Raw genomic sequence first — 16,139 nt, 5'->3', positions numbered from 1 at the left:
GCGTCAGTCACCCTGCTAGAGAGATGCCATGGAGAGATACCAACCAAAAGCACCGGAACTTCAGCTCTGGGACTTCATAGTAGTGGGCAATGAGTAGATGAGAGGAAATGTCAGGGCCATGGGTTTGTCCTGGAGGCCTTTTCTTTAGGGCCACTGGCCTTTTGGAAAAGTTTTCTGCTTCTCTAAATAGTCAATTATCTGTTAAAGGTGTTTAAATAATAGTGTGAATATATTACTTATACTTACATGCATAATTACCATTTCTAGTGCATTTCAATCCTTAGTGTGGATCTTGATTTATGATCTAGTATAATTTCCTTCTGGACTAGCCTGCTAGCGATAAAGTCCCTTCAATGACTTTCACTGAAGAATTCTGGGTTGATAGAATTTTTCCCTTTAGCACAGATGAGCCACAATCTTTAAGCTTTATCATTCTTTTTAGAATTTGTCTCCTTATGTTTTCTACATTATCTGTAATTTTGTCTGTTCTTAAGGCGTTTCTCTTTATTATTGGTGTTGGTGATGACATGTTTTAGTTTGGGTTTCTTTATAATTTTATACATGAGTCATTGGGGCCTTTGGAGCTGACTTATTTTTATAAGGTCAGGTCTGTAAATCTTTAAGTTATTGCATCTTCAATTTTTTCTGTTCCTCTTCTTTGAGAATTTTGCTTTCTTATGTTTAGAATCATGGCATTTTTCTGAATTCATCAAACCTTAGTCATCTTTCAAATTGTTTTCACTGTGTATTTCATTTAGAATTGCTTATATTAAATATATTCAGCTTCATTAATCTTTTCCCTTGACGTATTTAATCTGTTACATATAATCTATCCATAACAGCATACTTTTTGTGAAAATATTGTTCTTTAGAAGTTAAATTTGGTCTTTTATGCCTCTACTTAGTGTTTCCCCTAGGTACTTGAATTTATGGAACTTGGTTATAATATAATGCCTAGTTTTTTGTTATATATTAATTCTGTTATGTATACCAGTTCTTGTTCAATTTCATCTTCATTATGAATTGTACTTTGCTGCTTCTTTGCATGCCTAGAGTTGTTTTTTAGTTAAATGCCACATACTACAGATTATACCTTGTTGGTTGCTAGATGTTTCTGCATTCCTATCCATATTCTTCATCTTTGTTTTGTAAGTTGTGCTTTTTGGAAATAGTAAATCCTCACAGGCATTGTTAGAAAAGGTCAGAACAGCATTTAGTTAAAGACTAATCTCCCTCATAATTGAAGCAAAACCCTCTGAGCAGCCAGCCTCATTCTCCATAAATTAGGAGATTGTCACTGCTGCAAGTTGGAAAGGGTGCTGTGCCTCATCCTGGATTTGTCTGGATAGTTCTCTTTCATCTTCTCCGGATTCTCCCCTGCCCTTCAGCCTCAACTAGTTTTTTCAAATGTATACATTAATCAGTTTTTATCTGAGTACAAAAAAGATCCTCGACACCCTCCAGAAGACTCTGCATCTCTGTTCTTTCTAGTATTCTTCTATGTGAACTCACAGTGCATTGGCTTCCATGGATACTCAGGTCTACTTTATCAATCTAGATGTACTTTTTCCTCTGCCTTACTGTCTTTCCCTGTACCATAATCAAGACACTGCCTTTATGGAGTAAAATTGATACCTTTTGTTTCCCTTCTCTTTGCTATCAGTTATGGCAAACTCCCTGATTATCTGGCTCTTAAAGTTTTTCTTCTGCCTTTTCTACAATGTTCTCTGAACCTCAGGTAAGAGAGTGTTTGTAGATGTACCTACTGGGACCAGGCTCTACAACTCTGCATTTTGATTGGGTGTGGTTTGCTCTCTGTTGAAAAGAGAAGTTTCCTTGATGAAGGGTGAAGATGATACTTATCTGGGGGTATAAGGACAGATGTTTAGATTGCTGTTAGGGATTGTGCTGGTTTAGGAGTTTAATGGTTATAGACTCCCCTCCAATAGCCGTGGTTTTATTAGCACTGAATAGTTCGCTATGTTTTTAGTAGAAGGCATGGATTATGATTATGGATTAGAGATTATGATGGTAGTATCTTGTATTCAGAATATGTGCAGACCTGGACCAGCTGTTCTTGTTTTATATCTGTCCAACTGTGTGTTGTCTGTGAACATCTCCAGACGGAGCGCCTGCATAATGAACTGCAACCAAATTTAGTATGTAAACTAGCTAAAGATGCAATGTAGTACAGTTGTGGCGAATAGCTGTCTTAGTCAATCATAGAAATCAAGCCTTATCCATCATGAGCAGTCAACTGATCAGAACACACTCCTGTGAGCCACACCCTGAACAGCATCCAGTCAGACTATTTCTGTACCTCCCTCAGCTTTCTGACCACAGATGCTGCCTGACTTGTGTTTTGAGTTCTTCTGTTTCTTTTCAGAGCCCTGTCTGATTTGCAAGTCTTTCTTTGTTCAGTTAACTCTGTTAAATGTATTTTCCTAAAGTTTTTCCTTAACTCTACCTTGACTTTGCCATCATCCTTTGGGGAGACTCACATATGCCAGAAATTATATTTTGTCTGTCACTTACATTAATAATAAAGGTTAAAGTAAGTGAAGACAAATGGGATTTTTAATAACCCCTAAGAATATCTAGGATTTTATCCAGTATCTACCATATGCCAGGGGTTCTATATATTTAATTCCCTTAAAACCCCTAATCATTAGAAAAGCCTTGGAGAATTAGAGAAGGGTTTGCAAGAGTGGTGTTTCTCAGATGAGCCATGAGAAATGAACAGGAGTTATCTGAGATGGGACAGGGGATGAAGTCCTGGGCAGGTGTTCCAGCAGAGGGAACAGAATATTCCCAATGGAAAGGGAAATAGAACTAACTTGAGAAACTCAGCTCAGCTTGTCTAAAGCCACAGGAAGCAGAGAAAGACTGTGGCTTGAGGATCAGGAGATGGTGTAGATAAAATCAGAGAGCCAGAATAGACCATGAGGGGCTTTAAAAGAGATACTAAGCCTGGATATTTTTTTTTTCTCCCGAGGGCCATTTGGAAATGCCAAGCGCAAGTTTGTGGCATGATACTTTAGTTACAGTGTGGAAAAAGTAGATTAAATGAGTAAAATTAATACATAGGTATAGAGATTGAGAAAAGGTATAGATTAGTTCCAAATGTTGAGTAATAACCTCACACTTGACTAACCATTTGCACATTCAATGACTATATTAACTAAATATTTATCAAACAACTATTTTTGTGTTATTATAAATTAAGTATTTCTTATGGAGTCCTTGCTATTTGTCACTTATATAAACAGTGATATTATTTTCTGAGACGTGATGATGCCTTCAGGCCTTGAAGTCTCTATCCCTTGCTTCCTGAGTTTTAGGATTACAAACACACACCAATGTACCTTTTGAAAGGTGAGGAACCTGAAATAAGCACAACTCATGAATGTAATGATATTTCTAGCTAATGACCACACCAGAATTTGATCTCAGGTCAGTTTGACATCCTGCCAGATCTAGCCATGTTACTCAAAGAAACCTTTCACATTGTAAGTTATATTAACATTCTGTAAAGTCCAGAAAAAACAAAACAAAACATTTTGAACTAAAATGTTTTTGTTGTCATATATGGGTCAATTGACCTAGATTTCCAGAAAGAAGTTGCCTTTGCTTTATAGATGAATAGTTTTATGTATGTATCTCTACATGAATAGGTGACATTTAGAGCCCTTAAGCCCCAGATAAATTTGCATTCTCAGGAGTTTTTCACCATTTCTCCTAATTCTATGGTCTATTCTTTATTAATATCGGCAGATATTAATATCAATAATTAACATTAACAAATATTAATAAAGAATATATTTGAAATAAGAGAGAGGAAGATGCATGCTATAATAATGTCAGAGTTTCCGGGGGAGGATATTGTGAACCTGTTTGTATAAACAAGTTTTATTTGGGGTTCAGTATGAATTTTCAATACATGATTTTCAGATAAGAAAGCAGCAATTCAAATGCAGTTATATAAACAAGAAGATCAGAGGGGACTTATCGTGAAGGGTATAAAATGAACAGAGTCTGGGCCATCACAACATCCACTCGCCAATGCAAAGAAAGGTAGGTGTCTACCCTGAGCAAGCCCTGCAAACGAGATGCTTTTATTATCACTTCATTTTATTTTAACAGTGTAGCATTTCTTTAAAAACTGCAAACGCTGAACCAGAACTGATAGGCTCGACAGTTTTAGTTACTGTTCCAGATCATGCAGGAGTGGGTGAAGGGGAGTGAGCCCCACACCGGCAGATAAGGTGGGACGGTGCTGACTGAGGATGCACACAGTCTGCCAGTCTGCTGGTGAGGGTGCAAGGACTTCTCCTGCTCACAAGTCGACCTAAATGTGTCTAGCACTAGAATAACCTGTGCATTTAATCCTCACAATTACTAATGGCCACTTTGATGAAGTTTTAGAGTGAATTCACCTTGGAGTGTGTACGTGGGTAACAGTGTTTCACTGCCATCAGGGACACTCCATGTAACAAGATCATTTTAGCTATTTAATAGCGAATCTCTCTTGGCTAGTATATAATACACACACCTTATTAATATAATACATTTTTTTTCTGGAAAAATACTCCGCTTTAGTGAAATGCTGGGGTTGCTCAGAAGTAGAAAAATTGATTCTTTTCATTGTATAGTAAGTAATGACTTCAAGTAGAAAAGAGAGGTAATAGATATTAGCAGAGCAGAGAGAAATGTGTTTCATAATGCGAATAATAAAAGCAGAAAGAAAATATGGAGAAAAGGTTAAGGGAGTAAACAGGGAAAGCGCTGAGAAAAGGATGGTATTAGCACTGGTTTATATAGTGCTATGTAGCTAAGGAAATTTTCTTTTATAGGAGTCCCATGCATTATTTTATTTTTATGAGAGCAGCATTGTAGATTACTAATTCTAATTTAACACATAACCACAGATTATTTGTGCTGTGAAGATTTTACTGGTAACCTTTTGATGTTTAATGTTTCTTTTATAGACAAGAAAATTGAGGTACAGGAAAGTTAAGTGAATAAAGTTTTACTATTTATAATAAAGAAGAAAAGATACAGAATCATTCACATTCTTTATCTTTGCCGCATTATATGAGCACCATGACTGGTGATCCAGTCCTTTTATATGCTTTGCTTTTGTTATCTTAAACTTCTATATTTATAATAGGGAGTCTTGCTGGGCGGTGGTGGCACATGCCTTTAATCCCAACAATCGGAGGCAGAGGCAGAGGCAGAGGCAGAGGCAGAGGCAGAGGCAGGTGGATCTCTGAGTTTTAGACCAGTCTGGTCTACAGAGTGAGTTCCATGACAGCCAGGACTACACAGAGAAACCCTGTCTAAAAAATTAACCCAAACAAAAAAAAACGAAAACAAACAACTCCCCAACAACCCCAAAAATCAAAACCAAGAAAACCAGAAGGGATTCTTAAAAGTGTCACTATTTTAGAAGAGATTTTTAAAATTATGTGTGCATGTGTGTACTGTGTATGAGGGTGCCTGTGTAGATCAGAGACATCGATCCCCTGGAGCTGGAGTTATAAGGGGTTGTGAGTTGCCTGATCTGGATGTGAGAGTTGTGCTCAGGTCCTTTACAAGAGACAGACTTGATCTTAGCCACTGAGCCATTTTTGCAGCCTTATCTTACAATTTTTAAAGGGTCACGTGTGTTCCTTTGTTTTTATCTAGCAGGTGAATAAATGAGATTAATTATTTTCATCAGTTTCTTATAACCATGGGAAATTTCTGCTCCTTAGGTTCTGAGCCAATATTCAGGTTGTAGGTTACTGACATGCTGTTCCATGTAGAACTGCAGAGCTGGAAGCTGTTTGCTGTGGTGGAACCCATTGGAGGACTGTGAAGATGGCCAGGGCTATGTGGACAGGAAGGGAGAGTATTCCATCACACTTTCCTGCTTGCTGTTTTTAAGATCTTTTGGAGAATCATCTAGATCTGTGTCACTAATATAATAGACTAAAAAATGCTGCAAGGGATGCTCACGTATGTAATGCCTTGTTGAACAGAGTTTACCACCGGACACTTTTTCATTTACTCATCCATCTTCACGAGTAGCAAATGTAATGAATGGAGGGCTTTCTTAGAGAACGCAGAACAAACTCTATTTTATACTTGCATCATACTTGGTTCCTCCTGAACTGTTGGTGTTTTGGGTCAAGGACTATGTTAATACATGTCTCAGTGCATAGTCCAAATGCTCAGTACATGTGTGTTTATCCAACTTCGGCAATGCCTATGCTAGGAAGAAGAGGTTGTTGGAATGGCTGTAGGAGTTGACATTTAGAATTAATCTTTAGGAACCTTTATAATACTTATTTTTGTCTTATACATTTATTGAAGACAAAATTCTGGTTACCTGAGACTGACTTACAAGGTTTCAGTAAGCAGAGATTTTAAAGTATGCAGCTTCCAATTGTTGTTGACACAATTGACAGATTTGAGAAAATCTTGATATATTTATGATGATTGGATAAATTGTTTAGTGGATAATTTTCTTTTATTTTTTTATAGCTGTTTATTTTGGGGTGGTGGTGCTGTGGAAGCATGGCAGCATAAATGTGGAGGTCAGAACAACTTCTGGGAAGGAGTCTGTTCTCTGCATCCACCGTGTGTGTTCTGGGGGCTGAACACAGGGTACTGGGCTTGAGCAGCAAATGCTTTTACCCCCGAGCCATCTTGGCAGCCAGTGAATAATAATTTAATAGAATTGCTTCAGTGAGGAATACACACACACACACACACACACACACACACACACACACACCAACAATGATAGTTGAGAAGGAAAAACATTCAAACATACCTAGTTAGTTGAACAATATTAGTAAAAGGAAATAAAAAGTCTTCTTAATCTTAGAGGTGATCAACCTACATCTAAACGTCTGAAATTTGATTATCCTCTTTCAGTAACAGAATCAAAATCATTATAAGCCATAGCATTTCCTAGATCATTACAAGCTCAGCTGATACCGATAGCTTCTCCATTAGACAGGCTGGCCTGGACGCACGTTCTGCTCTGTGGCCCCCTTGCTGCCTCCCATACAGTCACAACTGTAATGATGGATCTGTTTTCTTGGCTGGACTAGTCTAGACGTGTCAAACTAGTATTTTTGGCTCTCTCTGTTCTTTTAAATAATGAGTGCTGTGCAGCTTCTATGTGAAATGATCTTTTATTTCAACTTGAATTTTTTTTCAACTCTAAAAGAATACCTTCAGGATTCAGAAAGGGCCTTCTAGCCGGTGTTATTACTTAACACTAGTCATAATTTTACCTGCATTTTTCAGGACCTTCTCCAGCTTCCTTGACTAGCAGTAGTAGAATTATAGACAAGATCACAAACACTGGGGGGGAGGTTCCAAAGTTTTTTATTTTTCTTGGTTTCTTTCCATCTCTAATTATATGAATCTTTTAAGCTGTTGAACCAACATTTTTAGATACTTATAATTCTGGAAAAGTCCAGTCCGAAAGAATATTTATTGATTTAATTCTTATAATGACAGGCATTTTATTACAGCTCCATTGAATGAATTATTTCACACTTAGTTTACCAAAAGCTGTCAGTTTTCTGTTGTGATATTGCAAGCTTGCATGTCACTTCCCAAGGGAGCTCAGTGGTACTTGTAGGCAAGACCTCTAAGATCTGAGCTTCTGTACTATGAGTGTGCAGGGCCATAGCTGCATCTGAGTGTATGTGAGAAGGTCTGAGAAGATTGGATATGTAAAAACACCTTATGTAGGGCTCAGAGCTAAGTAACCATTCAGTGTATTTTAGCTGTCCCCATTATTGGCTGTGTGTTTAGATATATGCATAAGCTTTCCACAAACATGCCTCTGAATGTACAGAAAGGATACCTGTAATGAGTTCTGTGATTTTTATCTTTGATTCAGCATGAGTGCTATCGTCCTGCTTTCCGTGCTTTTTGTTCTTGCATTTGGGCAAGCAGCATCTTTTTGTATTCCAACTGAATATACAATGTACGTGGATAGGAGAGAGTGTGCCTATTGCCTGGCCATCAACACCACCATCTGTGCCGGGTATTGTATGACAAGGGTATGTTGTTCACTGTACTTCTTTTAGCTTCAGATTATATAAGCTGAAAGTGATCTGTTAATATTTAGAAAGTAAGTGAGGTAAATCATAGCATAATCTCCCAAATCCAATGGTGCTGTCTCTTTGGGAAGCCAAGAGCATTGTTTTCAGATTTATAACAATGTGACTCTGTTTGGAAAAAGAAATAAAGATACATTTGCAATAGTCTACCCCCAATTTATTTAAACCTCATTTTGTTCTCATGATCAAAGGTAAATGAGAAGAAAGTGTCTTTTGGGGGGCAGGGCCTCTGGGGGGTTAAGTGTAGATGTGTTAAGCTAGTACTGAGTAACAGAGTTCAAGAGTCCTCTAGAGGTCATCACTGAAATAAAGGGATATCAGTAAATTATGGTCTTTCTATTGCACTATCTAAAGCAGTGTGAAATTTATTGCATTATGATCCCTTTACTTTCCATAGGACATCAACGGCAAGCTGTTTCTTTCCAAATATGCGCTCTCCCAGGATGTTTGTACATACAGAGACTTCATCTACAGAACTGTGGAGATACCAGGATGCCCACGCCATGTTGCTCCTTATTTCTCCTACCCTGTTGCCATAAGCTGCCGGTGTGGCAAGTGTGACACTGACTACAGTGACTGTACACACGAGGCTGTCAAGACCAATTACTGCACCAAGCCACAGACGTTCTATCTGGAGGGATTTTCTGTCTAACTTTAACAGTACCGCCGCTCGCAATCTGGTTAAATGTGTTTACCTGGAATAGAACTAATAAAATACCATTGATATGTTTTGCCTGCTGTTTAATCCATAGGCGCATCCACAGGGGCATTAGGGAGCTTAGGAAGCTCTAGAAGGAGAGGTACATGAAAGAGGCTGCCATGGCTTCCATACAGAGCAGAGTGAGGGCTAAAGGAAAAGTGGAGCATGAGCTGCCGCTGCAGCCCAGTCCAGGAGATGTTGCCTACAGACAGCAGGGGGGTCTCTCGTGACCTAAAAGCCAGTGAGAAGCTACTGCAGAGTTCTAGAAAGAAAGGGCTGTCTTCAGAAGCTGGAGGAATACACGGCATCAGGGCACTAGGAACACTGTCCCTTTAAAGGCCAGCAGCAGGGCTTGAGTGCAGTGGCGAGACAGGTCCCTATGGAATGTGGCTCAGAAAACATTATCCTTGTCATTCATGTGCTCTGGAGCCAAGAGCATGGGCACCATTCTCTTTAATTTAATTACTCTGGTGGGCCAGCTGACCTATGAAAGGTATACCCTGGAAGGTCAGCTAATAAAGCCTGGAAAAGAGGCCACGATCATTTTACATGTGGAAGCCTAAATCCTTCATAGTCCCTGAAGTAACAAGAGATACCTTCCAGCATTTATACCAAAAGCAACTTATGCTTTGGGGCTTTGACTATCATAAAACACTAGTACAACCATCGCAGGTTTTAGGGTCGGGGAGAGAGGGCTAAGAGATTCAATGGAGTGGGTTCTGTTGTTTTAACCTTAACCTTTGTTTATTGCTTTGGGTTTATAGGCTTAGTAGTGGGATATTTTTCTTTTCCTTCCTTAGATGCTCCTCCTTAAGAGTTGAACTTTAAGTGATGTTCTGTGGACTCAATCTTAAAAAGACTGTCTTCTATTCAGCCATTAATTGTCACCAGGAAGTTGAAAACTGCTTCTCAGTTGGGCCACTTGGAGTGGCTGTGTTGCAGGGGCACTGGTTAAGCTTAGCTGGGCGTCTTGTGAATGCCTGCACACTGACAGGGCCGCAGGGAGATGGTGCAGATAACTTGCTACCAAACCCTCTCTTTGCCAAGGATAAGGGAATAGCCGTGCACTTCCTTCCATACAAGAGCCACACAGCTACGGCACTTTTCCCTTAATATCTAAAGTTGACACTTGCCTGACCACTAATCTAAAGCTGGGACTCTGAGTTCTCATGCCATCTGATAACAAGCACCCAGTCATTTAAGACTGTTTATCAAATATAGACATTTGATGGCCATGTAAAATGTATAAAGTTCAAACCTACCTGGCATTAGCCGCAAATGATTCTCAAGCATTCTGAAAGTGATTTTTTTGTGAAGAGATTTGGACTCTAGAAAGGACAAGTTGTTTACAGAGGCTACCTATAGACAGCGCAGCTTTGGAAAATTTTATCTTTTGAATTACTTTAATAAATTTCCTGACTCTGCAAGGAGGGGGCCAGCTCAGACCATGAATATAACCAGCCAGCACTATCACCAGCACAAGAGTGGGCATGTGACTTACTTTCACTGAAGGAAGTGTGTTTGGAAGATGCACATGTGAATTTTATTAAACTATCCTTGAAGGTGAAGCTGTCCCAAACACAAAAACCTTAGGGCGGAGCTCAGGGATCGAGGTATCCAACAACTTACCTAGCTGGGTCCCCATGCTTGGAGATATGGTAACTTTGTTGCGAGGAACCTTGGTGTCCTTTTGGTTTAAAATAAGGAAAATGGATAGAGAGGCAAAGAAATGGGAAGAGGAAGTGCTGGAGAGATGGCTCAGAGGACAGAGCACTGCTGTCCTTCCAGAGGACCCTGGTTCAATTCCTAGCACCCACATGGCAGATCACAACTGTCTTAAGTCCAGTTCCAGGGAATCTGGTGTAGCATGAATAATAAAACCCAGAGACAGATATTGGGGTTCAACCTAAAGATCAGAAAAGAAAGCAGCCAACCACTAGAGAGACCTTTTACCTCTACCAAATCTTCAGACCGAATCCTCAGATTCCACACTCCACTGAGTTCCTGTCTCTTCCCCTTTATAGTCCTCTCTCCCCTCAGCCATATCACTCCTGTCTCCATTTCCTTAGTGCAGGGATTAAAAGTGTGTGACTCCCAAACACTGGGATTAAAGATGTGAACCACCACCACCTGGATCTGTTTCTGGATTGATCTACTGTAGTGCAGGGTAGCCTTGAACTCACAGAAATCTGTCTGCCTCTATCTCCTGAGTCCTGGGATTAAATGTGTGTGCCACCACTCCCTGGCCTGTATGGCTGGCTTTGTCCTCTGATCTTCAGGCAAGCTTTATTTATTAAAATACAAATACTATATCACTGTAATCTGACACCTTCACACGGACATACGTGTAGGAAAAACACCAATGCACATAAAATAAAAATAAATTTTCAAAAAAGAAATGCTTATACTGTGGGAGAAAGGCAGACACTGGAGCATTGCTGGCAGTGGTTCTTAAATTCCCTGTAAAGTTCAAAGAACTCAGTTTTCACCAGAAGAACTCAGTGCTCCAAGAAAAAAGAGTCTTTCTCATTTGACTAAAATATAAACTATAAAGAGCTCTCTCAAACTCAAGAATTTGGGGTCCCTGCTGCAGCAGTCTTTCATGGCCACATTCATGGAGGATAAGTGGAATGTACCAGCAAGGATGTGTTGCAAGTTAGCATGGCACTTCCTGGTAATAGGAAATTCTAATAATAGAAAATCTCCTTTATAAAGCAAAACCATCCTTAAAATGCAAGAGTAGCAAGTCTGAGCAAACACAAAAATTCTCGTTTTGAGGTTACTTCCTCTCTAGTCTATTTTCAATGCTTTTTCTTCCTTGTCTGCTGTAGTTAATTTCTCCTTTTCTGTCTTATAAGACAATTCGGTGTCAGTTTCTTTTCTTCAGCTCCCCTTTATGCACTGCACAGTTACTCAGTATACATGTCCCTCCTTCTGGTGGCTGCATGCTGCTTCTTCCCTGCCTGCTTTCAGGACTCAAGTTTTCAGTCAAGGTGTTTGAGTGGGACTGGAGGGGGCGTGATGTTCAGGTTAGGAGCTGGGCGGAGAGCTGACTACAATCCCTCCCAGTGGGAGTCAGTCCTGGAACTCAATTTCACCTGTTGAAAAGGAGTGCTTGGTTTGGGAATTGATAGAAGAGGTGCTTGAAGCCACTGGGGGAGGGGGGGAGGGATCTTTGGCATCTCTTAGAAACAGAGAGCCCGAGACAAAAGAGCCAAGCCAGAGGGGAAATAAGACAGCCCAAGGAGGAGAAAGAGATGCCCTGATTACATTTGAGTATAATCTGAAGCCCCCACCTTTAAAGAAAGCTCCACTTTCTCATTTGACACTTGTACTTGAAAAGCCTTGGTTGATGCAGCGGCTTTAGTTTCAGACATTCCTAATACCATCCCTTAAGTGCGCATCTTCCCTCGCTGTGTGTCGTGGTTCTTTTCCTCTTTCTTGACCCTTCTCTTTGGTGGGAAACAGCTGTGATCTCACTCACCCGCAAACACACAGACAGAAAGGAAGAAAGGAAGAAAGAAAAAAAGAAAAGAAAAAGTCTACAACTTCGTGCAATGTTCTAGTTACTTCCCCCATGAATTATTATTCTAGGGCTTTTTAAAAAGTCAGCCACAGTAGCCACATACTTCCTTACTTCTCATTCTGCAAACTACCATTTGTATGCTACTCCTATTCTTTGAAGCTGTTTCAGTAAGGGTGATTGATAGTGGCTAGCTAGTGACCCAATACACAGACAGCTCTTGTCTTGATCCCTTTGCTTCTAAAGAGCCTGGTGAAGAACACACACCTGCATTCACAAGGCTATAGAGCTACAGCATTCGATTAGTCCTAGTGAGGATGAAACCAGCCTTTTCTTATTTTCCTTTGAGACCAAGTCTCAGCCTAGGCTGGCCTTGAACTTTTATGTAGCCCAGCTGGCTTCAAGCCTATGGTCCTCTTGTCCTTGCCTCCCAAGTGCCGAGGTTGCTCAAGTGTGGACCACAATGCCTCAGCATTTTCTTTTTAATCTTCCTTTTCAAAGATGACTCAAAATCTATGTTATAGCCTTTAGCTGGTAATGTAGATCTGGACTGTATTTGGGGGATACTTTTGCTTGATGCTGATATAGGTATGAAGATTCTAAACTTTGAAGGAAAATCTAGATCTGCAGTAATCTCAGGTGTCCTGTTGGTCCTCTGGACACCGCTAAATGAAGAACAAACAAAAACTTAGAATTTGTAGTAATTTGTCCTTGGATGTCCTAAGGAAGTACCTATTTCAAGAATCTGAAGCTGGCTTCCACTTAAAGAAACCATAGCTTTTCTTTACTGTTTAGCTAGAGGTGAGGTTAGATGCCAGATGTCGGCTACTGAAGGAACACAGGCCACTCGGAGAGAATTTGTGAGTCTGAGGTTAAGGCATATATGGGGGATAAATGACTGTTGCAGGGTTTTTAACCTATTAGCATAGAGCACTCTAATTAAAAATTTCAGATTTATTTATTTTATGGAAATTTATATTTTGCCTTCACGTATGTGTGTGTACCATGTATGTGCCTGATACCCACAGAGGTCAGAAGAAGGCATTGGGTCCTCTGGTTGTGATGGCTGTGAGCCATCATGTTGATTCAGGGAACCAAACCTGGGTCCTCTATAGGAGCAACAAGTGTTCTGATTTCATAAACTGCACTTTCTCATTAAGAATTAAAAAATATTTATTATTTCTTTGTGTGTGTGCCTGCATGAGTTTATCTGCACCATAAGCATGCTGGTGCTCTCTATAGGCAGTGTGAACCCCCTGATGGGGATGCTAAGACCCAGGGTCCTCTGCAAGAGCAGCAAGCATTTTAACCACTGAACCTCTGGCCCCTCTCACTGGAGATTTAACCATGAGCGGTGGCTTATCTTATTTGAAGTTGGGCATTCTCACTTTTCATAGAGATTCCTTTACAGCAATCTTAGAGTTCTTTTCTGAGCTTCAGCGTCATATACCCAGAGTTTATTTCTCCTCTTTTAAAAGATGTGTGTGTGTGCATGCACGTGTGTGCGTGTGTCTGTGTGTGCATGCACATGCCCAGATGTACAATGGTGCGTGTGTGGAGGTCAGAGGACAACCTGTGGGAGTCTATTCCGTCCTTCCTGCACGTGGGATCCAGGGATTGAAGTCAGGTCATCAGGCTTGGTGGCAAGTGCCTTAATCTACCAAGTCCCTAGCCCCGCCCCTAGGTTCCTCTCTCACCCTCACATCCAGCTTCTCTTGGGCACTTTGTGTTAGGGTGGGTGCCGAGCACATCAGTTAGGATCTTTAGGGCTGGTCTTTACCACCATCTCCTCATTCTGAAAAGCAGTTATCTTTAAAAGTCTTGATACTTGAAAGCTTGGTTTGTTAAAGCTTTCTTTTGTAACCCATTATTTAAAGCTTTTCTCCTTACCTTCGGACAAAAATAAGATTTACTGGGGGCTATTTATTTATTATTTTGTTAGTTTGGGACAAGCCCTCCTTGAATGTTTTCATGTACTATTTCAGAGCCTTCTTGTGTGTTTTCCTCTGAAGACAAAAGCACAGAGTTTCTTCTGTTTCAACTGTGGCCAGTGTGTAAGCATTTTTCAGGAGTCAGGCCAAAGATGTCAACATCAAGGAAGTTTTTCTCTGGACCACTCTTCCCAAGTTTGAGTGGGCCCACTCTTGGTTAATGATTATCATAGCACTGCGGCAATACATACCTACTTTTCCAATCTCACCTTGGCACGTCCATAATCGGCTAAGGGACCACCAAATTTATAAGATAACTTCAAACAGTGAAAAAAAAACACAAAAACCCCAATAATCAGAATGCATATTACATGCAGGAGAAGGCTCAGAGAAAAATATACAGATGCCAGCTGTGACTATTATAAGCTTTTGATTAAAACAGAATTGGAAAATCAAAAGATATTAACTGGTTCAACAAATGTTCATATAGCTAATTGAGATCATGTGGAACTGTTTTCAATTTTGTATGATTTTTAGAAAATGACTTATACAGACCTCTTTGTCAGAGTATAAACACAATTATAATAGCTAGTATTCAGTGTTCCTAGGTATGGTAAGTATTTTATGTTTATTATTGACTTATTTAAAATTAACATGAAATTTAAATTTCTTTAATTTTTTTGCTATTTGGTAGGAGTTAAAAAAATTATAAAATATACATGAGAAAAAACCCCAAACACAAAAAGGTTTCTGGCATATTAACTCATCTCTTTCCGAAGCCAGCATAGACTGGCTTTGTAAAACACAGGGCATGGTACTTGTATGCGTCATGATTTCCCTGTTTCCAGTGGATAGCATCTGAACTGTGCATCCCTTAAGGACACCAAATAATAACATTTTATATTGCTGTAATATTTTCACCTTTAAAAAACATCTATATACAAAAAAATCCTTTTATAGTGAAAAAATGGAGCATGTTTAAAGAAAACAGAAAATTGTCATTCTTAGCTGCGCAGTGATGGCGCATGCCTTTAATCCCAGCACTGGGGAGGCAGAGGCAGGCAGGTCTCTGAGTTCGAGGCCAGCCTGGTTTACAAGAGCTAGTTCCAGGACAGGCTCCAAAGCTACACAGAGAAACCCTGTTGTCTTGAAAAAAAAATAAAACAAAACAAAACAAACAAACAAAAAAGGAAATTGTCCCTCTTAAAATACACACAAATACCAATTTGATTCCGATGCATTCAAGCACTGATTGAGTCAGCACCACCTTCAGGAGCCATAGACTGCTCTTTCTTGGTGGTGGGAAATGAGATGGGCTTGCTGTTCAAGAGCTTGTCAACGGGGCCGCGAAAGCTGGGCTGTGGGGAGTCCTAGTGGCTGGCCGGTCCCCGAAACCTTCACCAATGACAAGAGAGCAACTCATTGAATGTTTGGAACACATATTTCAGAAGGGAGAAAATGCTGTTCCTCATAGATTATTGTTGAGATTATCATCATCTCCCCACGAGTCTCATTCTCAGCCAGCCACATCATTAGAGGCATCACAGGGGAAGGAAGGCTATTGCTGCCGGAGGACCACAATGGACCCAGGATTCACTTGACAGGCCAAGCCACAGATAACCATGCTTTTCTGGAGTAAAGAGAAACAATTTGGGTGAACTGGAGTTAGTTAAACACAACTGTGTGCAGTTAGACTCACTGGGGTACTGCTTTTGAGCCCACCTCACAACGGCAGCATGGAAGGGTCACCCATCTGTTTTTACCACATTGTCTGGGTAAACTGGGTAACACATTTTCATAAGGAATGTGAGTGTGGATAAGAAGATACACTACAATTTTAAGAGAACTCAAGCAGA

The 16,139-nt window shown here is 40.0% G+C and overlaps 1 protein-coding gene across 1 annotated transcript; it reads left to right on the top strand.

Moving 5' to 3' along the window:
* The first annotated feature begins 7,907 nt into the window (after nucleotides 1–7,907).
* Nucleotides 7,908–8,781, top strand: Tshb (thyroid stimulating hormone subunit beta). The gene is made up of 2 exons (XM_038312035.1): nucleotides 7,908–8,069; nucleotides 8,527–8,781. Exons 1-2 carry the CDS (start codon nucleotides 7,908–7,910, stop codon nucleotides 8,779–8,781), a joined length of 417 nt encoding a protein of 138 aa, XP_038167963.1.
* Nucleotides 8,782–16,139: the final 7,358 nt, after the last annotated feature.

Source organism: Arvicola amphibius, chromosome 14, assembly GCF_903992535.2.
Source record: "Arvicola amphibius chromosome 14, mArvAmp1.2, whole genome shotgun sequence".
Taxonomy (NCBI): domain Eukaryota; kingdom Metazoa; phylum Chordata; class Mammalia; order Rodentia; family Cricetidae; genus Arvicola; species Arvicola amphibius.
The sequence above is the reverse complement of the archived record's forward strand: the minus strand, read 5'-3'. Positions and strand labels throughout refer to the sequence as shown.

Coding starts and splice junctions, on each gene's coding strand:
- Tshb (XM_038312035.1), top strand. CDS start 7,908: ATGAGTGCTATCGTCCTGCTTTCCGTGCTTTTTGTTCTTGCATTTGGG. Junction 8,070..8,526: donor CCGGGTATTGTATGACAAGG/GTATGTTGTTCA, acceptor TACTTTCCATAG/GACATCAACGGCAAGCTGTT.